This window comes from Poecilia formosa, unplaced genomic scaffold (assembly GCF_000485575.1).
Source record: "Poecilia formosa unplaced genomic scaffold, Poecilia_formosa-5.1.2 Scaffold444, whole genome shotgun sequence".
Taxonomy (NCBI): Eukaryota; Metazoa; Chordata; class Actinopteri; order Cyprinodontiformes; family Poeciliidae; genus Poecilia; species Poecilia formosa.
In genome coordinates, this window is record NW_006800383.1 from 169762 (window position 1) to 195746 (window position 25985).

The 25985-nt window shown below is 36.1% G+C and overlaps 1 protein-coding gene across 2 annotated transcripts in view; it reads left to right on the plus strand.

Annotated features, from left to right (window-relative positions):
• The first annotated feature begins 4510 nt into the window (after positions 1-4510).
• Positions 4511-25985, plus strand: part of LOC103155715 (zinc finger protein 385B-like) — a 78903-nt gene continuing 57428 nt past the window's right edge. The window contains exon 1 of one of the 2 annotated variants that reach the window (XM_016663780.1): positions 4511-4703. In XM_016663780.1, the coding sequence (XP_016519266.1) occupies positions 4661-4703 (43 nt within the window). In that variant the 5' untranslated portion in view covers positions 4511-4660. The remainder of the gene's footprint in view (positions 4704-25985) is intronic. The other variant, XM_007577497.2, reaches the window with a different exon arrangement.

Consider the following 25985-nt stretch of genomic DNA (forward strand, 5'->3'; position numbering starts at 1 on the left):
ACTGCAAAGACTCAATAACAAAGAAGAGCTTAATGTGGTTAAGAATACATTTCAAGATTTACTAGCGTCCATAGATTTTCCTGTCACTGACTGATCCTAAATAAATCTGTTTTCATGTGAATATTAATACACATCATATTTGCATGTGTGATAAAAATCACTGAGTTTTTGATAGATTATGAGTCTGATTTTTGGATAGATTGAGAGACTAACAGTGCTACAGCACTTTGTCCTCAGTGAATCTCAGCCATTGTGTCGAGTGCCATTCCTTTCCTGAAACGGACTCAAGTGGACTTCGGTGGCATTGACTCCCAAGGGACAGACTGTACCAGGATGTACACTTTTACCCAGGACACATCATGATCTAATTTTCATCACTTGCCTTTCTGAGAGTCAATCATCCCCTTTCATTGTCAGCTTGTCAGACTGAGCCTGACTAAGAGGGATGATCTCGTCTAAATCTAAAAATGTTTATGGAAAGTCAGCAGAGTGCTTAGAAAACAGACTGAACCAACCTTACACACATTTTAATCATTTACTGTGTTCCACAATAAAATACAACTGTTCTGTTTAGGGCTGAAATGAATTAGTAGTACTAATCATGGTGAATCGATTGAAATAATCGTAAAAAAGAAAAAGACAATTTGGTGAAAAAACATTCAGCAACATTCAGAGCAGTAATTAAGCCAAAATTGTACAAAAATATAAGATAAAACCACTTTTCTGTCTATGCTTTACTTAACACTTAAGTGTTTTTTTATTAAGGAGTGGCTTTTGTCTACAGCACGTGTCAAACTAAAGGCCCGTGGGCCAAATCCGGCCCACCATAGCTTTTTATGTGGCCATCTAGATTAAACACTAAGTGTGCTTAAATATTATGTTTTCAATCAAATTAATGTAGTTTTTATCTGATTACTGCCAAATTCTATCAATCAGTCCCTCCAGTTTCTTGAGAATTATTGTGGAAATTCACACAAAATCAACAACTACACTTTTTGTGCTAATAATTGGGAGTTTATTGCAGATTTTTCTCAAAAGTTGTCAAAAACTTTCTTACTTGAACTAAACAGCTGTCTCAGCCTTAATTGATGTCAGATTATAGTACATGATTTATACAGCAAGTAATAAAATATACTTCTTGAAGGTTCTCCTCTCTCAACAGAGTGACCATTGGGTTCTTCGATTCCACCCTGACTAAAGTTTTTTCCCTCCGATCGCTCAGTCTAGACGGCCGACAGCTCTTGGAAAAGTTCCGGTGGTTCCAAACTTCGTCCATTCTCGTCAAACTGGCCACTTTGCTCATTTTAATCTTCAAAGCATAAAATTTTCTCTAGCCTTCCCCAGATTTGTATTTTAAGACAATCCAGTCTACAGACTTTGCCTTTGATTTAATTCGTGCCTTTCTAAATCAAGTCTAATCAACTGAATTTACAACATTAGACCCAATTTAAGATGTAGAAACATCTCAAGGCTGAGCAAAGGCTGTTGCGTAAATGTGAATTCTTGGTTCCTATTTTTAATAAAACTCAAACGTTTTTTCCACATTGTCATAATTGGGGGTTTTGTAGACTTTTGAGGAAAGAGATTAACTTAATATAATTTGGAATAAGGCTGTAACGTAACAAAATGCAGACATATGACTGTGACGCTGTGACTCTGGATAATGTCCAAAACCTTTCAGAAATTATTTTGTAACTTTTTCTTGTTTTTGTTTTTTTGTTTTTTATTTGGATTATCTTTAGTTTGTGCTGCATTTTAAGATCAATAGTGCCATTCTAAGAGATTTCTTAATTATCCAGATCTTGTGGCGAATGAAACTAAATTAATCCTAATTTAACAACCGTGACGTGGAGAGGGGTTTCTTTTTTGGACAGGCCATTGTTGGCTGGGGTAGGTTTATTCTTCATAACTTGGAAACTGCTTTTCTGAATTTACTAAGATTGAATTTGTTTATTGTAAAAATTAATTTGGTAATCTGAAACAAAGTGATATATATAAATAAGTAGATGCAGAAGATGTATACGAGGGAGAAAATACTTTTTACTGCTGAGATTTGAATTGGACACCCTTTTGCTGAAAAATTACAACATAAACTACATTAACACCTTGGATATAATTGTATTTATTTATATTGAAGTGGAAAAATACCTGCCAAACCTAATTGCATCAAATAAAAAAAACATAATTTGTCTGCTTGAAAGCTTGATTGATGGTTTCATTTGTGGTAAAACATCACTTCAGACGCTATGTCCTGACATTTGTCACGTTGAGAAGAAAGGATTAATATTTCTACATTTTTAGATGCCCTTTAGACAACAGGTGTAATTAAATCAGTCGCATACAGAAGACAATAAACGGCATACACTTTATGAAACAAAAAACAACTACTACAAATGACGGGGGATTGTGTAGTCAAGCTGAAATACTCTTCAACACTGGGGGTTGCTCTGCTCCAGGCTGTGAAGTGCAGCCATTATGTGGCTGCAGCTCCACACTCCATCTTTTTAAAATGAACCACGGGCATCCTGAAAGTGTCATCTCAATCAAAACATTAAAGTTGAAAGGCAAAAAAAAGGAGTTTATAAAAAAGAAGACGTGCACACACACCCACATTGCCATGGTGACCGGGTTGGAGCTATAACACGCTGCTCCGCGTCATGGACAATTTCTTGATGATTTGAGCGCAGCAGAATAAAAATGTTCTTTAATGAAAGCACTCAAGATGATGATGGAGCCGAGGGCTGTTATTAAGTCTGATGGAGGGAGCATGATGACTGGCCTGCACACATTTTATTCTAACCTTAGCAGCAGGAGGCTGATTCTTCTTCACTGGAGGTGCCCAGTGCATGCATCTGTTGGGTTTTCTTTAGTCTCCGCACCCAGAAGCGAAAAGACGAGTGCAAACATATGAGCTCCTTTATTTTTAGGGCCGATGCCTTATGGTGAGGTCAAGCAGGGCGTCAAAGGACTTCAATGCGAAGGACATTTGAGTTTGAGCTATGAAGGACATAGCTCAAACTCCAAGTATGTTCCACCGTTCATGCATCACAATCTGGCTGACAGCTGAATTAAACACGCACGCATAGCGAGCTGGCCACCGTGGACGCAGGCATGTCCTGGTGTCACTGAACTCTCCGAGTCTTCTGCAGGCATCTGCTTTTGAATGCAGCCCAACGATGTTAATGAGCAGCTATGACAGGGCCGGGATTGGACCTTACACGACATAAATATGACCTAGAGGTGGGGAGGGATTTGACGTGTCACAGTGAGACACCATTGTCCTGTGACTTCTCAGGTTGTTTATTTTCGACCATTAAGCTGGAGCAGGTTTTTACTAGAACTGTTTATAGGCTAACATTAGCATTGTTGTTAAGCTTTAAATTCCACTTAATCTTTCATCAAATCTACTATGAGGCCATTTGTTTAGGCTTGTTTGAATAAATAATTAAGGCAAAGGAGTTGGGGGCAGGCAAATGCGACTCAAATCTACTTTGTTTTGCCCAAATGTAACCAATATCCGGCTTTTTCACCACAGTCAGAACTGCCCAATTTAGGTCTTTTCACCCAAAAAAATATACAATCTCTCCCACCTCCATACGTGGTACTTATAATGTAATATTATTAGAAAAATAAAATAAAATTACAAGAATAAAGTCATAATAATCTTTAATTTAACCAGGTTTGTCCCATCGAGATCAAAAGATCTAATTTACAATACAGGTGCTCACTTTTCCATTGGCACTCTTTGAATGAAGCTACGTTCCCGAGACTAATGTATACAAAACTTTGTAAATATTCCGCTAATGTCAAAAAAACACAATTTTGGTGTTTTCATTAGACAAGAGACGTAAATAAAAGCACACATGAATAAGTTTGTTCATGCATGGTATGACATTCCAACTACTTCCTGTTTTTGTCTTCTTCATGGTTTGCCAGTGGCAACATCCAGTTGATCACGTGACTCTGATGTGGGGAAAAAAAGTGTTTCCATCAAAACCAATTTCAACACTGCCAACCCCCCTGCCCCCTCATCCTCAGGCCAAGTCTTTTAATTGGAAAACTGAAATACCTGTTTCCCTTAAGTGAATTTATTTTCAAAATGTCAAATTGCTCAATGGAAACGCAGCTTGAGAAAACGTTCAGGTGTAACTTTTATTTTTAAACTTGAATCAGTGGCACTAGTTTTGACCTTTTTGTTTTCCTGAGCGTCCTAATATTGTATATAAATCTCTGTGCTTCCTTTTTTTTTTTTTTTTTTACCTAAAATTAAATTTTAGGAGGTGTTTATGTTTAGGTCTAGGGCATAAAACTGTCAGTCTCTTAATCCTGTTTTGAAAACGTAAAGGAAAAAAAGCATGTTTTTCCAAGTTTTTCTTCTTGGTCGTAACATTTCAAACGCCGTGTGTGTGAGTTGCTGCTTCTCTATGCCTCCCGCTCTGTGTTTTATTTTTTTTTTCCTCACCGGCTGATTTCATTTCGTCCTCCTCTGTTGTCCTCTGTCATCCCCGCGCGCTGTGATTCGGTATCTCTCTCGCGCAGGCGGTGGTGGCGCAGCGCGCGCCCATTACCCGCGCAGTTTATCTTTTTCTTGACTGGCTCGCGGGAGCGGACGCGCTCTCACGAGGAGCTGAGCTCGCGCTGTAATCTGTGGCAGCTGGAAATGGACAGCGACAGCAGAGGAGCTCCGCAGCCGACTCACTCAGGTAGGAAAACAGTTTTTGATTTTACATTTGGAAGTGGGTTCTGTTTACACTCCATTTAGACTCGTTTTTAAAAAGCTTCTCTTAATGTGCCACTCTTTATTTTACCAAAAAGCAGCTAATTTCTGTAAAACTACCTCAAACCATCAAATGGACTTACATGTTTGTAGTAAAACACATCATACAGTTGTATAATCGCCATAGTATTTAAAGTTTGTACTGTGGTTCATGTTGAGCTACTACAAAATATAAATTAAAGTTGGGAATATTTACAGGAAGTAATTTCAAGCATCAAAAACGCAGAAAGGTCTTGAAATTTAATCCCTTGCTTAAGCTTTTTCTTTTTCTTTTTCCCTGAAATGATGGTGGTGAATCAGATTTTCTGTTTTAGAATAAGATGATGAATATTTCCATATTTTCATGCTGGTCTGTGTCATTCTTGGTAGCTTTATTGGGCGAGGGAAAGTCTTAGCACTGCTGCGTCTGGAGGTCAAAGGGTTGCTGTAAAATAAAGAAACCAAATTATTTAATTCTTGTTAAATGTAAGGTCTTTCTTTGGCTCCGACTGCTGTGCTCCTTTGTAGATGCTCAGTTGTGGATTATGCAGTGGTGCATTGCATGTAGGAATTCATATATTGCGGATGTGATATTGAAATAATTTCTTTTTTATACAAAATGACATTTAAAAATTTCAAAGATCAGATAGATATTCTTAGAAAAGATGTAGCACAATTGATTTAACTAAATATTTTAGTTCTGTTTTAGCAAAGCTAAATTTCCAATACCTCAGTATGAGTAAAGGAAAAAATATTGTGAAATTTTTTCTAAAGGATCTCCCCAGAGATTAAAATACATTCATTCACTGGCAATGATTTTCTCTCTAAATAGTGTATATTTACATGAAAATATATTTACTTTGTTCTAAATTGAAGCTTTTTAAATTACCTTTAAACACCATAATCCTAACTCAAGCATTTGTAAATATTTATCTCTGTTATCCATCATATAATATAAGGTTGTTATTTTAATGTTAAGGATAATAATATTAGCCTTAAACATAAACAAAAGGAAAAAGTCTCATCCGTCCTTCTGCTTGTCCATTGCTGTGAAATGGTCGGTAGTAAATTGCGAACAAATCACATGATATTTGGCAGAAATCAACCAACTGGAAACGTCTTTTTCAGTGTTTTCCTCCACATTTTTCATAGAAACCTGAAGCTTGTGCTCAAAAAGCAGAGCAGGTTTGCTCATTCCGACGTGTTCTTCGTGTTTCTGCAATATGGAGGTCTGTTCTGCATCGTGTGTAGATTTACAAATTTCATGCTAAATACCACAAAATCAAAACGTTTACTTTTTTTTTTTTGCACACATCTAGTAAGGCCAGAGGTGCACCTGAATTCTGTTTTTCTAACAAGATTCTGCAAATTTGCTAAATGAATAAAAGCCAGAAAAGAGAGCATTTCGAGGTATTTCTAAATCTGAAATATCACATTTGCGTCTGGGATTTGTGTTTAGTTCATGCGTCCTCGTAAAGATCCCTGTGTGTCTCTTTCATTACTGCAAGTGTTGCTGTGGCGTGCTGAGCTGCAGCTCAATCCAAGTAGAGTAGACACACTTAAACACCCTGCACTGGCCACATCATTACGTTCTACATCCTCTTTAAATGACCTTGCTCTCCTCAGTCCCTCTTTGCGGCCGCTTCAAACCTAAATGGCTACAAGTGACTGTCTCCCACCTGCCAAGCGCAGCCAACGCGATGTTCTTTTCCAGCTAGGCTGAAGCAATCATTTTGCTGCAAACAAAAGGTCCTTGATTCATCAAGTCCCGCATCTCCCACTGCCCACTCCCCAGAGGGATGCAGTCATTTTCACCAGCACTCCTTATGTTTGCAGCTGGGAGTTTGCGCTTCTTCTTCTTTTTTTTTTAGTAGCTTGTAGCTTGCTTGTTCTTCTGGATGCGAATCAAACAGAGAAATCTGGAAACGTATATTTCCCCCACAAAGAAACTGCAGGATTTAGACCTTCATGTTGCATACGAACTACTACTAAAGTCAACTTTTTTTGCTGATTAGCTGACTAACTGGGTTATTTAGTCAATCAAATGTTATTTCTATAGCACATTTCAGCAACAAGGCATTTCAAAGTCCTTTACTTAATAAAAATAGAAGAAACACAAAATCATGCAACATAGAATCAACAATCGAAACATTACATTTAGTCAAGTGCCATCGTTAAATTAGTAATTGATTATGTTTCAAAAGCGACTCCAAGCTGGTGGGTTTTTAGTCTAGGTGTAAAGGCACTCAGTGTTTCAGCTGTTTTGTAGTTTTCTGGAAGTTTGTTCCAGGTTTGTGGTGCATAGAAGCTGAATGCTGCTTCTCTGTGTTTGGTTCTGGTTCTGGGGATGCAGAGCAGAACCAGAACCAGAAGACCTGAGCGGTCTGGAAGGTTGCTATGACAACAGCAGATCTTTAATGTACTGTGGTGCTAAGCCGTTCAGTGATTTATAAACTAACAGCAGTATTTTAAAGTTTGTTCTCTGATTTACAGGGAGCCAGTGTAGGGACTTTAGAACTGGGGTGACGTGCTCTAACTGGTTTTAATCAGAACTCCAGCAGCAGCGTTCTGGTCTGATTTTTTATTTATTTATTTTTTAGACACTGTTGCAGTAATCCGTGCGACTAAAGTTAAATGCATGGATGAGTTTCTCTAGATATTGCTGAGACATAATGTTCTTCGGGTGATAGAAGGCCGACTTTGTAATCGTCTTTATTTGGCTCTGAAGGTTCAGGTCAGAGTCCATCAGGTTTCAGTCCTGATCGCTGGTTTTTAGTTGTAATAACTGAAGCTGTGTGTTGACTCTACATCATTCCTCTTTAGGTCCAAAGATAATAACTTCAGTTTTATCTTTGTTTCTTCTTGGAGAAAGTTTTGGCACATCCGCCCATTATCTGTATCATTTAGTCTTCTATGTTTGTGTTTCTGTGTTAATTTTTTTTTACATTTTTGGGGTAAATTTATGTCATTCTGCAATATTTAACCTAAATCCGTCTCACTACTAACCTCCTTCAGTCGATCTACACAGTTTAATTTTCCCATTGGTCACACCGGGACAACTTGGTACAACTTCATCCCAGGCCTGTGTTTGGGTATAAAACCATCTCATTCATGGGGTTGCTGTGGTGGCGCAGGGGCAAAGCATGACCCACGTATTGAGGCCTTAGTCCTCGTGCCGGTGGTTGCAGGTTTGATTCCCAGCCTGTTGATATTTGCCACATGTCTTTCTCCTGTCTCATTACCCCATTTCCTGTCAAACTACTTTCAAATAAAGGCCACTAGAGCCAACAAAACCTTAAAAAAACCCCATCTCATTCAGACCAATGTTGCCAGATTGGGTGGGTTTCTACCCAATTGGGCTGGGAATTGTTTGAATTTGGACTGCTTTTCACAACATTTGTCAAGTTTCTAGGAACCATTCAGTGGGAAATTCTTTTGAAATAAGCACAAAATCTTTAGTAAAACATTGTGCTGTTGCACTTACCTTGTTAGAAGATTCATTTTGAAATGTTTAGAATCTATTAAATGTCATAATAAATGATTAGTCATTGGCTAATCAAGTGTCACTATGTAGTAGTATTGTACAACCCTTTGCAGGATCATGATTTGGATTTTTTTTTTAATTTTGGGGTTGAAAACAGTCAGATATGGCAACTCTGATTCAGACACGCTTTAAGAGAGAGGTTAGTTATACTGTCAAGGTAAAATAAACATTTTAAGCTGTTAAAAACACTAAACAGTTTGATGTTAACAACACCTGGTCTTCTCATAGCTTTTCTGAAAGTACAGAAAGTACCAGTGCCTTATGGGAAATACCTGAGCTGAAGGAAAATCTGCAAACCTGGAGGCTAAAAACTAAGGATGGGCATTTATCGTATCATTTTGTTTACCATTTGTTGTGACTTCTTATCATAATGAGAATTTTGATTATTGTTGTTGCAATAAATTCCAATTGATGATGTTTGGAAGCCCCCAAGCCTGTCCATGTTGGTCAGGATTGTTAGTTTTACTATTTTCCCCATTGTTTGTCAATAAAAATATCAATAAATGTAAAAATATGATTTATGGGACACTTAAAAGAAGCATATTGAAAATATGTGTGGTTTTCAAAAGCAGCATTTGTTTGTTATGCAGTCACAATCATACAGTTAAATAAAAAAAGTAACAATAAATAATTCTTATTGCCACTTGTATTGTTATCACAATACCACGAAATACCCCTGGTTAAAGAAGCTCAGATTACTGCTTCTGTATGTGGAGCTAAAATGGGTTGATGATGAATCAGGTACTTAGTAAATGATGAAGAAAGTGTGACTCATTTTAATAAAATAACAAACATTGTTTTTGGGGGGAATAGCCAGCAATCTCTGCTCTTCCAGCTTCTCAGTGGAAACTACTTGCTGCTCTTTATCGACTTACTTGAGGTCTTGGGGGGAGGAAAATTGTCTGTTTTTTCTTTTTTCATTCTAAATTTGAATCTGACAGAAGACCTGCTCCAAAAATTACTGCTACCGACTCATGCAGTGCACTCACTTTTTAATGAGGTGCTATGCATGCACTCAGCCTAAAGTCTGGCCATATTTATGTATATTTACATTAGCACAGAGGTGGGAAATGTACACACAGCACCAAAAAAAAACAACACAATTTTTCATTTACTGAGGCAAAATAACAGTTTATCATCAAGGCCAAGAAAACACAGTTGTGTTATTATTATTCTGACAATGTGTAACAAGGTAGAACAAAGGATATGGAATATTTTTTACAATCTAATGGATTTATAAATTCAACCATTTTTAATAGCATTTGATAATTCTTTACAATCCGCAGCTGCTTATTAAAAACATCCCCATCACTTATCTTTTGAGAACCTTAAACTCTTTTAACAGGAAATATTTTTCACAATCTGCTTGATCAATTTTCCATTTGGTAACAGTAGCTAAACGTAGCATAACACCATACTGTTGTAGCTGTGATATTGGCACACGATCCTTAGCAATATCAAAACAACCATTTAATAACCATCTGCCTAATGTTTGTCATAACACAAAATCAGTCAACCCATATATTGATTGCCTGACTTTGTAGCAGTGACTTACTTTAGTTTTTATCTGTGACTTTCTAGCTTCCTGCAGTGGGTAGCTGTGCTACCGTCCTAACACTAACTTCTATGTGAATAAGAACCACATTGTAGAGCTTAAGTATTATCTTCCTCAATCTTTGCTCGTGTTAGAAGACGTTTGGTAACGTTTAGTTTTTTTTAGTGTAATGTTGTTAAGTTGCGGTATACGAGAATGCTTTTTTTCCTTTTATTATCCGAAACCGTTTCAGTGACAGGAGATGTGTGAAGGCTATTGAGATCACGCCTTTTAAAAAAGTATATTTTGTGAGATTTTTTTTTTTTTCAGTTTGGCAACTCTTCAAAATAAAAGGCTGATAGTGTTCTTTACTGGTTAAAGGATGTTACAAGTCCAATACATTCAAATCTTTGAAATTGTCGCAATAAGCAATTAATCAATTGCAGGATAACTTAAAATGAGCTTGATAGTTTCCTTTCTGATTAAAGATGTTTCTTGAAGGGAAATTATGCTAATGAGACACCATAATTTGTGTAATTTATTGTTTTTGCTTGTTTTATTTTGGATATTTAAAATATCTTCCAGTGTTTATTGTTTCTTTTACAAAATTAAAGTTTATTGGACATCCATTATTATGCCACTACTAATCTGTTACTTGAAAATGGTCTCAAAACAAGAACATTATTGTTTATCGCAATATTTACTGGAACGATTTAACGTCCAGTAAAAATGATCTTGACAGATCTTGTTACATGGACTCCGACTGAACTTGTTACAAGCAGATAACTATAAATCAGGGATGTCAAACTCATTTTTGTTTTGGACCAAATTAAAATCATGGATGCTCTTAAAGGGCCGGTTGTGCCAGAATGTATTGATAAAAACTGTTCACAAGCTGTTAAAATATCAATGAATCCTTAAACTTGAATAAGATTATTGAGCATCTTTTCTGTCCCGCCAGATTTTTTATTCGTTTTGTGATTTTGCAATAAAAATCAAAGTGTTTGTTAATTTGGAAATATTTGCAATATTTGCCTTTATTTATGACGACTTTATTACTCGCTGTATAAATCATGGACTAAAATATGACATCAATTAAGGCTGAGGCAGCTGTTTAGAACAAGTAAGAAAGTTTTTCAAATTTTTTGAGAAAAATCTACAATAAATTCCCAATTATTGTTGATTTTGTGTGAATTTCCACGATAATTCTCAAGAAACTGCAGGGACTCAATGATATAATTTGGCAGTAAACAGATAAAAACTACATTAATTTGATTAATAGCATAATATTTAAGCACGCTTAGTGTTTAGTCTCAGACCTAGAGGGCAACATAAAAAGCTATGGCGGACCGGATTTGGCCCATGGGCCTCGAGTTTGACTCATGATGTAGATAGTTCAAAAGACTTTCTAGAGCCAGTCAGTAAATTGTGATCAGTTGTGTCAAATGCAGCACAGAGATTCAATAATACCACCAAAGAAAGTCTACATGTAAGATGTTATGACCGTTTAAAATGTTTACGGATGACTGAAAAACATTGAAATGATTTATTTTGATAAGTTTATTGTTAAAATTATCAACATGTCATCCATAGTATTCGTGACTGTCAGTGTTTTTAAAAGGCCTTAACTTACAGAACAATGACGTACTTCCATTTCCAACCTTTTTCATCCTTTTCACCAGATATTTTCAGAAAAATCTGCTCAGGATTTTCTTTTGCAGTCACAGTTTACATATGTATTTCACAGCAGGCCAATTTTCTGGTGGAGAAGGGCTCTCACAGCTGGATATGCTGGGAAGGGATGGGGGAGCGAGTCTCTGTCTACGGCACACAAAGGGCAGGACAGAAAATACCATGTGGATTTACCATCTTTTCATTTAAACCATCACCCCCATAGTTGCACATGCGGTTCCTTGTACGGATATGATGGAAACTTGTTTTTTCGATCATTAAGGAGTCAGTCTGAAGCAAGATGTCAATAGTAAAAAGCAACTCCTACCATCGCAGTGCAGAAACATGTTTTAGTGAAGGGTTGGTGCTGACATCTTTGTTTACACAATCCGTAAGTCACCAACATCTGAACTGAACTTTAATTTTGTATATCTTGATTCATAAAAGACTCTTCTTCCCCTGAATTGTGCATCATGTCTTGCAGAAGCAAGGTTGCATTCTCAGATTACCTCAATCCCAAACGCCGCTGATGAATCGGACCGACCCGCTTATCTTTTCGACACCCTTCCCCTCCCCCATCCGTCGTACTTTCTCTCCTATCTCAGAGCTTTTTCTTTTGTACTTTAACATTTGGCTGCTGCCGTCTGCCTCAGTAAAAACCATCAGCTGTGAAATTGAGAATAATCATGTGGAACGAGATTGAGCGGGGAGCAGCTTGAGCTCCAGCCCTCTCCTGTCAATGGAGTCATGGCTTCTGCTGATAAAGTCTACCAAAGACCGAACAATCGCCCAGTAAGCATACTGTTCCTGTTGACTTCTTGCTAATCAGCTTCTTTTTTTTAATCTAAAACCCTTATGTCTTTAGTGACAAGGTGGTAAAAACTATAATTGAATATAAATAACGAAATCTGTGTGTTTCCTGTGTTTTTAATGGAGATTGATGACACGTTCCATTGGCGCGCGACACTGAATGCTACAGCTGCCATGTGCGTGGCATTCCTAATGTGTTTTATGACTAACGTCCATGACAGCCAGCTGGCACACAAATCGTTCTGTCTTTATTTGAGGACCCTCTGGCAATTGGCAAAGTAAAACACAAATAAACCAAGAATTAAAAATACATAAATCAAAGAGTCCCCACATAAGATCCTGCTCGCATAGAAAAATACACACAGCTTTCACTGTAAATGTATGTCCTAAAATTGTCAGGACCAAATAGGTTTTCATGAAACAGTCTGTTAGATACACAGAAATGATAAATAAATAAATTAATCGCATGATAAATTAAAACAAACTCAATCATTTCCTTTGACATGATTTAAAAAAAAAATTCGCTCTACCAAAAACTGGATGATAAAAGTCTTCAGTTTGGTCTCAACTAGCTCTTTTTGAAGGACAATTTTGTTTAGAAAGACTTCAAAATTAATTTTATTTGTTGCTTTGTTTATTTATTTTGGATATTTCAGATGTTGTCCAGTTCCAGTGTTAAATATTCACTAGAATTTAAAGTTTGCTGATCTTTGAGAATGTGTTCTTGCATTATTATTTTGCCATTACTGTTATATTACTTAAAAATGGTCTCAAAACTACAATATTATTGTTTATCACAATAACTAATGGAACAATTTATCGTCCAGCAGAATTTATTGTGACAGACCTAAGAATTATAACCTTTATCAAAGAAGCTAGTTTGAAAAACACAATTTGAATGGAGATTATCTAAAGGTAGTAAGCAAAACTATTTAGTTTAGTTAATGAAGTCTATGTGTGTAAATCTAAATACTTAAAAATTTATTACTATCACTTAAACTATTACTATTTTAAATGTATTTTTCAGTTTTGTAATTATTGTACTTATTTATTTTTAAGTAAAAATTATTTTTATTTATTTTATCTGAGTACAGATCAGAAGAAGAAGGTTTCATTTGGGAGATACATTTTTATTTTATTTTTTTTAGTGTATTTAAAATACAAAAATTGGTGCTGATTCATTTTACATTAGCTGGATAATCAATTTGGAAAAAAAAAAACATTTTGGGCAGCTGCATTTGACAAAGCTATTTCTCCAAAAAAACATTCTAAAAAGTGTGTCAGGAAACAATAATAACTTAAAAGCTAGAGTTTTAATATTTCAGCTAATTTTAGATAGTATATAACAAATATATGCTTGAAAATATTACCTTTATTTAGGCAAGAAACTCCTCTTCATGTTCTGTAGCTTGCAAAGGAAAACAAGCACTTTATATTATCAGTAGTAATTGGAAACAGCCCATCAGTTAAAGGACAAACCACCGTTATCATCAGAAGCGAATTGCAGGTGGACACCATCAGTAGAAACAATTGATTCAGTCCAGATTGCTGTTCCCAGCTTCCCCCAGTGAGTTTGCCTCAAACACAGATCTGAAATGGATTTATGGTTAAGTCCCCCATTGAAAACATAATAGCTCTCAGGCTCTGTCATTATAAGTCAAATGAGCATCTCATTCACGCAGTAAACCTGCCTCTGCTTCAGTAACCGGGATCTTTATTTGTTTGTCCTGAGCAGAGCTGCCTCCATGGCTCTCTATAGATATCTACATGGTGATAAAGCTGGTCGTAGAGAAGTGTCAAAACATCCACAAAGGGTCGGTAAAAGACAAGCCGAGAACGGCCAATACTAAAGACAAGTTACATAGACTTGACTGCATGAATTATAAAAAGTAATTTTATAAGCAGCTGGATTTCTGTCAAGGAATTTGAATCTCCCTTGAGGTAAAACAGCATAAATGTTAGCAGTGATGATTTAGTGAAGGTGTGAAGTTTCTTTAAGAAATGCTGTGTGAAAAACAGCATTTTTTCCCTTCATGTTAATCAAGTATCAACACTAGCCCTGTCACAACAACCAATAAATCAATTAATCGGATGATAAAACAAATGTAATAATTTCCTTTGACATGATTTATTGTTTATTTCTTTTTTTCTCTATATATACCAAAAACTGGATGATAAAAATCTTCAGTTTGGTGCTTTGGTCTGAATTAGCCCTTTTATGAAGGACAATTTTGTTCAGAAAGACTTCAAAATTAATTTTATTTGTTGTTTTGTTTACTTAAATGTTCACTAAAATTTAAAGTATATTGATCTTTGAGAATGTGTTCTTGCATTACACCATTACCATTATATTACTTAAAAATAGTCTCAAAACAATAATATCGTTTATCGCAATAACATCTGGATCAATTTATCATCCAACAGAATTTGTCATCGTTACAGGCCTAATCAACACTCTGTATGCTAGAGCATTCAGTAATCAGTTGATTTCTCCATCTTTCCTTTGGTAAAGTCGTTTTGCTAACACCAAAGCGACACTGCAGCTCTTTCCTTCACATTTTACCTGCATCTGTAAATGCAGACAGATGCTTTCTGATGTCTGAAATTGCATCCAAATGATGTTACAGATGAACAGCTGCACTTTGTTTTCCATCATATGAATGCAGGGATGCACATACACGATGTGTGGGATGTTGAATTGTTCCGCGTCCCATTACCTTTCCATTTCCCCTGGGGATGGATTGGTGGTGCAGATTCGGCACAGCAGGTGAAAGTATTGTGAAAATGTTTCTCTTTGTGTGTGTTTATATGTCTTGCATGTGCAGACATATAGAAAATATGTTTTAGACATGAACAGGAGTCAACATTTTCAGCTGATTCTGCTCCACATTAGAGATAAAAGTAATTGCATAACAACAGATCTAACATTACATCTGAAGAAAAATCACAGCTTTGACTTCAGATGCAGTTTGTGACAAAAGATTAGCTCAACACAAAAAAACCCTCAGTGGTCTAAATCTAGATATATTTTTCATGCTAATTTTGAAGTACAATGCTACTGCTACTCAAGGTTTCATCAAATTGTTGGGGTTTGTGGAGTCTTGCAAATAATCGTTGCCGTCAACAATTATTTTTCTTATGGATTATTCTGACAATTAATTCATTAATCAAATAAAAAATTTGCCACATTCTGCTGGTTTTTTTTATTTAACCACTTATTTTTTACTATACTGTAAATACAATAACATATGCCAATAAGCAAATAATTAAATTCCTTTTTTTACATTAAAATAATTGTCATTCTAGCATAAAAAAATGCAATAATGTGACATTTGGTTAGTGAACGCCTGATCATTAGTAGTGGAGGAAGCATCAACAGCTAAAAAAAACTGTACTAACCTGTTTTTATTTTAAATTAATAACTGGGTAACTAAAGAAACTTAATTGGAGTTTTTTGTTTGTTTTTTACAGAATTTGAGCAGGTGAAGCAAAAACTCCCACTTGAGCTGTTTTGGGTATAGCATAAGGTTTTTCATTTTAAATGAAAAACATTAAAAAAAATTTTTGTGCAGTTTTGGCTTATTTACTATTCTGAATGTGTTGTTCTTTCAGCAAAGGGCCATTTTAGTCTGTATACGCTGGTTAACAATAAATGACTAAATTAGATTATTCCAATAATCGATTAATCACGATTAATTCAATTAATCGTTTCAGTCATATTGTTTGTCACCGTCTTTGTTCCATTGGGGGTTTTGGCCTCGTCAGTTTTCAGTTGGCCTGAGGTGGGTCTGCCCCGACTGTTTTCCGGGAGGTTGTCATGGAGATTGATGACATCATTGATGCACAGCACCCCGACCTCTGGGGGGTTGCAGTGCCCTGGGTGTTGTGTTGCGGCCTTGCTTCACGGCATGGATGGTTTTATGAGTTATTGTGTCAGGGGGGGCTCGCTGTGGGTAGGGTGGTGGAGATTGGTAGCCTGGTGGTGTGGAGAGCTGAAACACCAGATTAATCAATTATTGACCTAATAAACTAATTTAGTAATAGATTAATCGTCAACTGAGAATTCAGACTGTTAAATATTCCATACTTAAGTCAAAACTGTACAAAAACATACACATACATTTTGCATGTAAGAAAAATACAATCTTAAACTCCTTAAGAGACGATTTTACCTTCAACTGGCTCAAATTCTCCAACAACAAATCTATTAAGCAACTTTTGCAATCCAGCTATTATTCAGTTAATCCAAAATAAACAGATTTGGCCTATATTGTATTGATGTATTGATGCTTCTGTTTTTTTTCTGAAATATTTTTTATTAGAGCCATTCAAAAAATAAATAAATTACAAAATACAATACTTATTGTACATATCAAGGCTTTCCCCAGAAAACTTGCTAAGTCAGGCAAGTTTCTTTCCTGACTTAGAAGTCACTTAGCAGTCGTCCATCCACTGGTCCGCTACATTTTGAGTTAAAAAATGTTTAAAATTGACAGGAAATTTGAAAATATCACTTGATAATTATGTGTTACTGGAAGATTAATACCTGAACACCAACTATAAAGTCTTAAAAAAAATGCAAACATTTTAAAAAGACTTAAATAAATAAGCAATGATAAGCCTGGTGGCCCGCCAGGCTTATAATACGCTGGGGGAAACCCTGCTTATACAGCTTTAAATACACTTAACCATGTAATACTGACCAAGTAGTGCATAAAAAATTTTTAAAAATAAAAAAGATTACAATGCACCGGTGTCAGCCATTTTTTGTTGCTTTTTCAACTAAAGGAAAAAAGAAAAATTTAAAATAAAACTACAGAACAAACCCGACCCCCAAAGTCAACCCCCAAAAAATCTTAAGTTATGTATACTCGTATTCAAAACAAAAAAAATCTCAATGACAGTTGGGCAAAAACTCTAATTAGGCTGGTCATGATAATTAATTTAACTGGTCGATAAATTGTTCCAGAAGTTATTGCGATAAATTATAATATTGTTGTTTTGACCATTTTTAAGTAATACAACAGTAATGGCAAAAATAATAATGCAAGAACACATTCTCAAAGATCAGTAAACTTTAAATTCTAATGAACATTTAACACTGGGACTTTAAATATCCAAAATAAATAAACAAAATGACAAATAAAATGAATTTTGAAGTCTTTGTAAACAAAATTGTCCTTCAAAAATAGGGCTAAATGAGAGGAAAACAACAAACTGAAGACTTTCATCCTCCAGTTTTTGGTAGAAAGAGAGAAAGAAAGAGACAAACGATAAATCAAGCCAATGGAAATTATTGAGTTTGTTTTAATTTATTATATGATTAATTGATTCATTGACTATTATGATAGGCCTACCTCCAAGTTTGAAAAATAGGAAAGAAAACATTGCAGTTTTTTGTAAAACCTTTGTGTAGATCCTCGTAAAGTGGATTTAATTTTCTCAAGCAGCATGCTTCTCCTCTTCACAAATATTTCAGTTTAAAGAGCACTGCAGATTTTACTGGAGCCCGGCAGCACAAGCTGTTTTCTCCAGCATTTCAGTCGATTGCTTCCGTATCGTCAAAAATTATATGTGCTGTTTGAATTTTTAGACAATTACAGGTTTTTAAATGTCTTTTGGTGATTGGTAGTCATCCATAAGTTGCCCTCACTCTTAAATGTTGCTAGCTTGTGTTTCTCGTCATACATTGTCTCACTAATCTAATAGTGTTTCTATCTTTGGATGGAATTGATATTGTAAGAAATTCAGCTATATTTAACATCATTTAGATGCCTACCTCTGTGGCCATTTCGTTTTGTTTTTCCTTGAGCTCGAACTGCATCACTTCACACCTGAGTTCTCACACAACCTCTTACTCTAAAACAGTTCTGCTCCTTGTTGCTCCACGATTTCGCCCTTTGTGCCCAATTTTCTCAGTGATGGCTATTACCATGTAGCACAAAGGACCACTCAAGCGAGCCAAATTAAATGTTTTTTAATTGAAGGCGCCATTACAGTATAGCTGTGCAGCTTGTGCTCCGTTTCTATGATGACTGTGCCAGAGGGAGGAGATGGGGAAGCAGCTGGGCTTGCAGATATCCTCCAAGTAATGATCGCTGTCATCATTTGGCTAAGTTTTCATCTGCTGTCACCTGGACAGAATTTATTGTTTGACAAGGACTAATGCAGATTCACTGCTACTGTTGTGGTTTTTGTTTTGCTGTTGTGTGTTCATGGAAAAGCTTTTATCAGGAGAATTTTATTATTAACGGTGTCATAATCTGTTGGAGATGTGTTTTAAGTACAGGGTTATTTGGTATTACAGTTCAGTTTTAGGATTTGTTATCTTTGCGCTAAAGTGTTGTACTCGTAATGTTTACTGTTAAGCTTGTAGACTTTTTGCAACATGAATGAAATGTTGGATAAGCAGTGAAATAAGGCCTATTGTTTCTAATCTGCCCACTATTATTTTTATATCACCTGCCACAGAGTACTAATAAATAAATTATTAAATATGAATTAAGAAATAATTATTAGCTGATAATAATTATTTTATGAAATAATTTTATTATTAAATAATATATTTTTAATTATCAACCTTATGTGCATTATTTGATTTTTTTTCTTTTTTACATGAATAAAGAAGACAAAATCCTTAAATGATGCATAAATTGGGCTCCACAATAATCCAGGAAATACTGGTCAGCATTTAAAAATCCTTCTGTCTGAGTCTGATTAGAAGATGAGAAAAACTAAAAAAAAAAAACTGGTTGGCTATCTGAAGTAGCCAGCAAGGAAACTCAGACAGTTACAACCCATTTTACCTTTTTAACACACCTAATTAAAAGTCAATCCAATTAATTCCTGTCGTCAGCCTTCTAATATGAGTCGAAGCAGATAAGAGCATGGAGCATGTGAGATTAGAGGAATGGATGCCAGGCAGAGCACTGATCTTATCTTTAGATGTCCATCAACATTGGATTGTGCTTGAGAAATGAAACTTAGTCAAATATATGCGCACAGCATTAAAATACATAATTTTCAGTGATTTCAACAGTCCACTTAATTACTAAAGCCGGCTGCCGAAATAATTTATGGCTCATATACCACATTTAGGCTGCTGCCCATATTTAGTGGCACCAAATATGATTTTTTTTTTGTTTATATTTAAAAATACCACACTGACATTTTTTTTTGAAAAATCAACTTCAGTAAATTTATTCAATGGGGAAAAATGACACCACCCAGTATTTTTTATATTTTTTGGCAGTAACTTCATGTTTTTAGGTGTCGGAAACAAGCCGTTTCAAAAACTTCCGGAATGTAATGACACAAATCAGCAGGCACTGCCCCGTTACCTAGCAACCCTGGCAAAGCCCAGCCCGTCACCTAGCAACCCACGTTGAGCTCCAGGACTTTTTTCCAGCTGGTTTTACTGCTGTATGTGCAGTGGGAAATACAAGCGTTTTGTTGCTGATTTACAATTCAGAATAGCTCAGTCTTTATGTAATCTGACCAAACAGCATGGATTCAGTTAAAGTCCTTGTTGAATTCAACTAACTCTGCATTTACATTTGTGATGGTATAGACTTTTTTTTTCCTGGTTTGTCTCCTAAACATTAGTTCCTAGATGTTAGATGGCATCATATTGTTGTTATAGACACTAATTACTTTTTCAGATTTGTTACCTCCATTATTATCCTACTTACTGAGCTTAGTGGTAAAATAAACATGGGTTTTCATACCCAATTGTTGCACCTGAAACAGAACGTGATGGATTTCTAATGTAAAATTTTCTAAACAGTTTGAGTTAAAGAAAAAAATTACTTCAAAGGGATTATTTGAGATTTGATTTAAAGTAATTACATAATTACTTATTGAATTCATTTATAGGAATCAAATGTTACTGTTTTCCTCCATTACATAATTCCCATTCAAAAACCTTTATAACAAATATTATTTATGGTTATGTTTTCTTTTTATTTTTTTCTTCATACAAATATTTAACCATAAGTGTGGCTAGAAATGTCTATTACTCCCAAATGTTATTCTAATCTAAAGAAACCACATTGTTGTTACAATCTTGGTTTATGAGTCTATGTTCTGTTTCCCTTATATTTATGTTTTTTATTTATACCAACAAAGTTCAACCAAGGTTGATACAGATATCATAGCAGAAGAGAGATATTGTTGACCCTAATGCTAACAAAGTCAAACTCTCTGCATAGTTATCGTGCAGATGTAAGTGTGGGGACTATTTTACATATTCTCAATATTTTCCAAGATCTGTTTTATATGCAGACTGAAGCTTTGAAGTTCTTTTAAATTTGTGAAACCCACTAAACCCCACATGCTTTAACTTGCAGTCAAAGCTAAAAACATATTTTTATAAGGTTCATGTTCCTCCCTTAACCTCGATTGTTCTTTGGAAACCAACCTGTTGTCAGGAGTGTGAAACCCAGCGGTAAAAAAAATAAAAAATAACATTTGACAGTTTGTGGATATTGATGTTGAAAAAACTGGACATGCTGGTCTCAACATGAAATTACTGTTCCACATTTCAGAACAGACAGTTGTCACGCTGGTGCTAAAATAGAGGAATATATTGAATTTTTAACTTCATAGGTTTATTTCTTTTTAAACAAAGAGGTGCTCCAGTTGAAGACGAGGCTTTGTTTACACATGCAGCAGAGCACAGCGTTTTATTTCTGTGTAACAGAAGCAGATGTCTGTGAATATAACCATCAACACTGAGAGCTGTGACTTTTTCCTCTGGCAACTGATTTAAGAAGATACCTTCTCTGTAATGTTATGAAACACAATTTAAGTGGAAAAGACAACCAAGTATACAACAGTGTCAAGTCCCGACTCGTGTAGGATGCAACATAAATGATTAAAAACAAAAAGTTTCAAGAAATATAAGTGACATTTATTTTCAGTTTCAGAGAGCTAAACAAAGAAAATGGCAAACAAATGGCAAACAATAGCTAGTGACTCATATCACAAACATGAAAACTCCCTCACAATCTTTGACTTTTTTCAACGGTATTTTTTATTTAAACCTTGCAAGTAGCTGCATCTGCTGTTTTGTGCCATTAATAATAATAATGCTAATAAGACAAAGATTTTACCATACTATGGTGCAAATATGATTAGCTAATATTGACAGTATTTATATCGCGTACAATAATACCAATGGAGATAAATGTGGAATATATTGTGCTGTGAACATTGCAAACACTCTTGTTATCATAACTGAGAGTGTGTGGAAAAAAACTAATTTCACAAGAGCAAAACACACCCGGGATAATTCACACTTCTTCAACACCTTCCAGTCTACCCTTTTGTTTAAATATATTGGAAACTATTTAAGGAAATTGAGGTCAACTCTTTCTTTTTTTTAGTGTGACTGGAAGGCAGCGTAGGATTACAGATGACTTCGACTCAGTCCCCTCCGCAGCCTACGCCTCACGCTGCTGCCAACAAGGCAGTTTCATTATAATCCCTCGGCACAGTTAACTAGTGGCTCTCAATACTCCCAGCGTACCTTGAAATCTCTGCAGGTTTAGTCTATTTAAAGCATCTTCCTACATATTTGGCTGTAATAACGCCTTACGTGTGCACATTTCTTATTATAATGTAAGCTAAGTATTAAGCTTTCCTGGTAGTTATGACTAGCTTGTACATGAGTAAGGTTTCCACCTGTAAATGTAGAAATTGCAAAATGCTTTCTGGCAACTTCCCCCAGATACTATAAGCAAACAGCTTTTCAATGTCAATGTATTTTCCACTCTTCTTAATTGTAATAATCTGAAGTAAAACTGGCTAAAATTGTGTTTACAGTAAGTGTGTTTGTTTTAACATTCAATATCGGTGACTAGGGATGCACATTTATCATGTTGTTTATCATTTATTTTAATATCTTTCATGGTATGAATTTGGATTTATTGTCACAATAAATTGTAATCGATGATGTTTTAGTTGGAATTCAAATGAGGAGTTAAGAGGCTCAACTCTGGTGAAGGATGTTTGCTCCAACATCTGTTAAGTGCAATCTGTTTTGTAAATCAGATGCAGATTTGAAACAGAATAGCGTGAGCAAAACTTTCAAAAACCACTGGAGAGTTTATTGTTTCATAAATTCTTCCTAGAGTTAAACTCTGCTTCTATTCACTGATGCACTCAGGAGATTAGGATGGGATAAAAAGAGGAAATATATTCCCTTTTTATTCAGAGATTTTGATGCTGTAACGGTGGTTTTACCATATTCCTGTATTGCTTCCATTGGACTGAGTCGGCAGGTGTGCAGCAGAGCCTCCAGGGCCACATTAACCTCAAGGGGAATGTTAACCTGCTGCTAAAACATTTCAGCAGCACCAGACATACATTTGACCTGCTGCAGAGTGATGCTGCAGGCAGATACTTGTCCAGGTCCTCAGAAACTGAGCAGAAACTGCTTTTTGGACTTGATTGACGTCTGCAGATTAATATCAAACGCTGACGAAGTGATACTTCTGATACCAGTACATTGTACTGCACACTATGGGTGTGTTCACACTGCAGCCTGAAGTGACCCAATTCCGATTTTTTGGCAATTCCGATTTTTTTGCCAGGGCCGTTCACACTGCCAATAAATGCGACCTGTATGCGATCTGCAGTCTGAACAGGCAAACGACCTGAAAGTGTCCCGCATGCGCAGTAGAGGGCGCAATAGCGTCAGCGTTCTCAGTGTTCTGCCAACTTCCATAAAAAGAAGAAGTGCTCAGTGTTTGCGGAAGTAAACATGGAGGCTAACGGTGGAGCTTAGCTTACACATTTGAAGTTGTTATCCGGCCGGAGCAGCATATTAACAACTTAATCCTCATATAATTCGTCATGGTTGTTGTTTTTCTTCCCGGTTGCGCGTATCAGGACGCAGAATAGTGAGATTTGTTGAGAAACAGTGACGTTCAGTTCGGATGAATGAGACTTGGACGTTAGGTCGCATTTGAATCGGATACGTATCGGATATGGGTCACATTCGAAAAAGAATCCGACCTGTGCTGTTCACACTGCCATGAAAAGATCGGATACAGGTCACATTACGTCAAAAAAATTGGAATTCTAAAAACTGATGCGCATGATATAGAGCCACAGGAATAGAAACATAATTGAAAAAGGTGTTGTGAAAGAGCAGAACTTTCTTAAAGAGACAGAGACCCAATTTCAAGTCATATTTAATACATAACAATGTTACATGATTGTGCTACAAAGTGAAACTATGTACCTGGAAAATGCATAACATTGCCCCTTTAGTCAATGATGTTGTCAACATGTATAATTTAGGGCTATGCATACACAAAACCAGGTTTTCTCTTAGTCAAGGTAGATGAAGTGAGATTGTAATATATAGAAAAAAAAATAATTTAGGAAGTTTTAAACCGTAGTATTTTATATTGCGCCACTCATCCTTTTTATCATTGGCTTCATGGCTCTCATTCCCCGTGCATGCTTCTTGGAGCACCTCTAGTCTTCACAGCAGAGCAGATTCAGTGTAAATGTGTCTTTACTCTGCTCTGATGGTAAAGTGCACAGTGGAGCAGAGCGGAGACGCATACAGTGTAAATCTGGTGTGACTTCTACTGTAGGTCTGAGGTGAACAGAGAGAAAAGAAATGGCGAGAATACAGACCCCTTTCGTGTTCCTGTTCTGCTGACCACCTTGTCAGACAAAATACTTTAGTTTTTGTGTAGATACTGGGAAGCTCTGGTATTTTTACAGAAGGTTATTGCACTATTAGGATTCACATTCATGCTCAAGTCTGAACTGCATAATTGCTTGGTAATTTGTAAGTGTGGTAAACTTGGTTTTACTTGCCCTCATGTTTTCAGATCGTTTGGTAAACACCTCAGAAATCAACTGTAAATTTTAGCCGTAAATACTGAGTAAGTTAAAATTTTGCTGAAATGCACTTTTTTTGTTTTGCTATTATTTATTGTTTGCAGTGTTGCTCCGATGTGTTCTCTGCTGTCACACTAAGGTCACATTTGCTTTGTTGCCCACAGGAGCCTTACGGCTCTCCCAGATGGCCGGTGACAGATGCCACAGTTGCTCTTGCCCTTGGTTGCAGGCGGTCTCTCCCGCTAGATTAAAAATAAATAAATAAAAAAGTTATATTTGAGTCCCCTCAAGGTCCCATTTCTTCCATTTGTCCTTGGCTATTTTTTTAGTAAGATTTACTTTATATAACCTTCTGTCTCTTAGGATACATTTGCTTTTCTGATGCATCGAAATATTTGAGCTTAATCTTCTCTTTACCATTAGGACGTCAATAATGTCCTGCCCCGTTTTTGTCACTGCACCATTTTGGCCTTGGGTTGAATGTTTTTTATATATTTCCTGTCAGTTAGGTATAAAACAGAAAACAAAAGTGGGAAATTTTGTTGTTTCCTAGATAAACTTTATTTTTGCTTTTTTATTTGCCAAAGTTGTTTTATGTTTCACCTAGACCTGCAGCTATGAATCTAAAATAACTGCGAGAATCACTCTTCTAATGCCAAAAATAACAATGAAAAGGTCTTTTTGGTGGGGCTTTTTATAGAGTAGAATAAAGGTTTAACAAATCAGTGTTTGAAAGGATGTGCCATAATTTCAGGATAATTCAGCCTAAATTTGACTACTTTAAGTATTGCAGGTTTCGAGCAGAACCCCATCCAAGGTGGTTGTCTAGTTCAGGTTTGGTCAGTGCGAATAGGTGCTGCAAAACCTTTGAAGCCTGTAATGCGTATTTTTTGTCTTGCGCTCCAACAATTGCTAAAATATAATAAAACTGTAAGCTACTGCTAAACACTGAGTTATAGTCGCACAATGAAATGTTCACTGCAAAAATAGAAAATCTTGTCAAGTAATTTGGTCTAGTTTCTAGTGCAAATATCTTATTACACTTAAAATAAGACTAACTAACTTAAAAGTAACTTCTTAACAAAATAATTCCTTAATATTGATGAAAAAGTACTTGTTCTATTTTTGCAGATGAAATAACTTATAACATGGGAAAAATGTCTTACAGGTGAAATAATCTGCGAATAGAACTAGTACTTTTTCATAAATATTATTAAAACAAGCCTCTACATCTTGCGAAAAGCTACCTGTCAAGCGATCAAGCGGTGTACTTTGGTGAGGTGTCTCCAAAAATCAGTCAGTATGATTTGTATCTGCATACAAAGTGTCCATTTTGAGTAAAAGCTGGCTCTAACCTGCAGGGCCACAGTTATAGTTGACACATCTATAAACCCGACTTAATGCTTCTTCCTTCCTTCCTTCCTTCCTTCTCCTCCCTCCTTGTTGCTTCTTTCAATGCCAGAGTTTGTTTTGGTGCTAAATGTTGCATTTAAACGGAAAGACCTTCCTTCCGTCTCCCAGCAACCAGCAAAGCCAAACGTATGTGAAATTTGAAGGTTTGCGCACTTCTCCGCAGCTGGAAGCTCTTATCCACAAGTGTAGAGTACACTTGTTCTATGTGAACTGCATCTGGCGTTCTCACTGTATATATTGGGAATTTTTTTGTTGCAACTGCTTGTGGAGATCCTTTTGGCTGAAGCCAGAGCAGCAGCTGGACACAATAAGTACAGCAGCTGCGATGCTGAGAGCCTTACAATAGCTCACTTGGAGCAGTGCCATGCCGGTTCGTTGAGGTTTTAGGTTTGGAT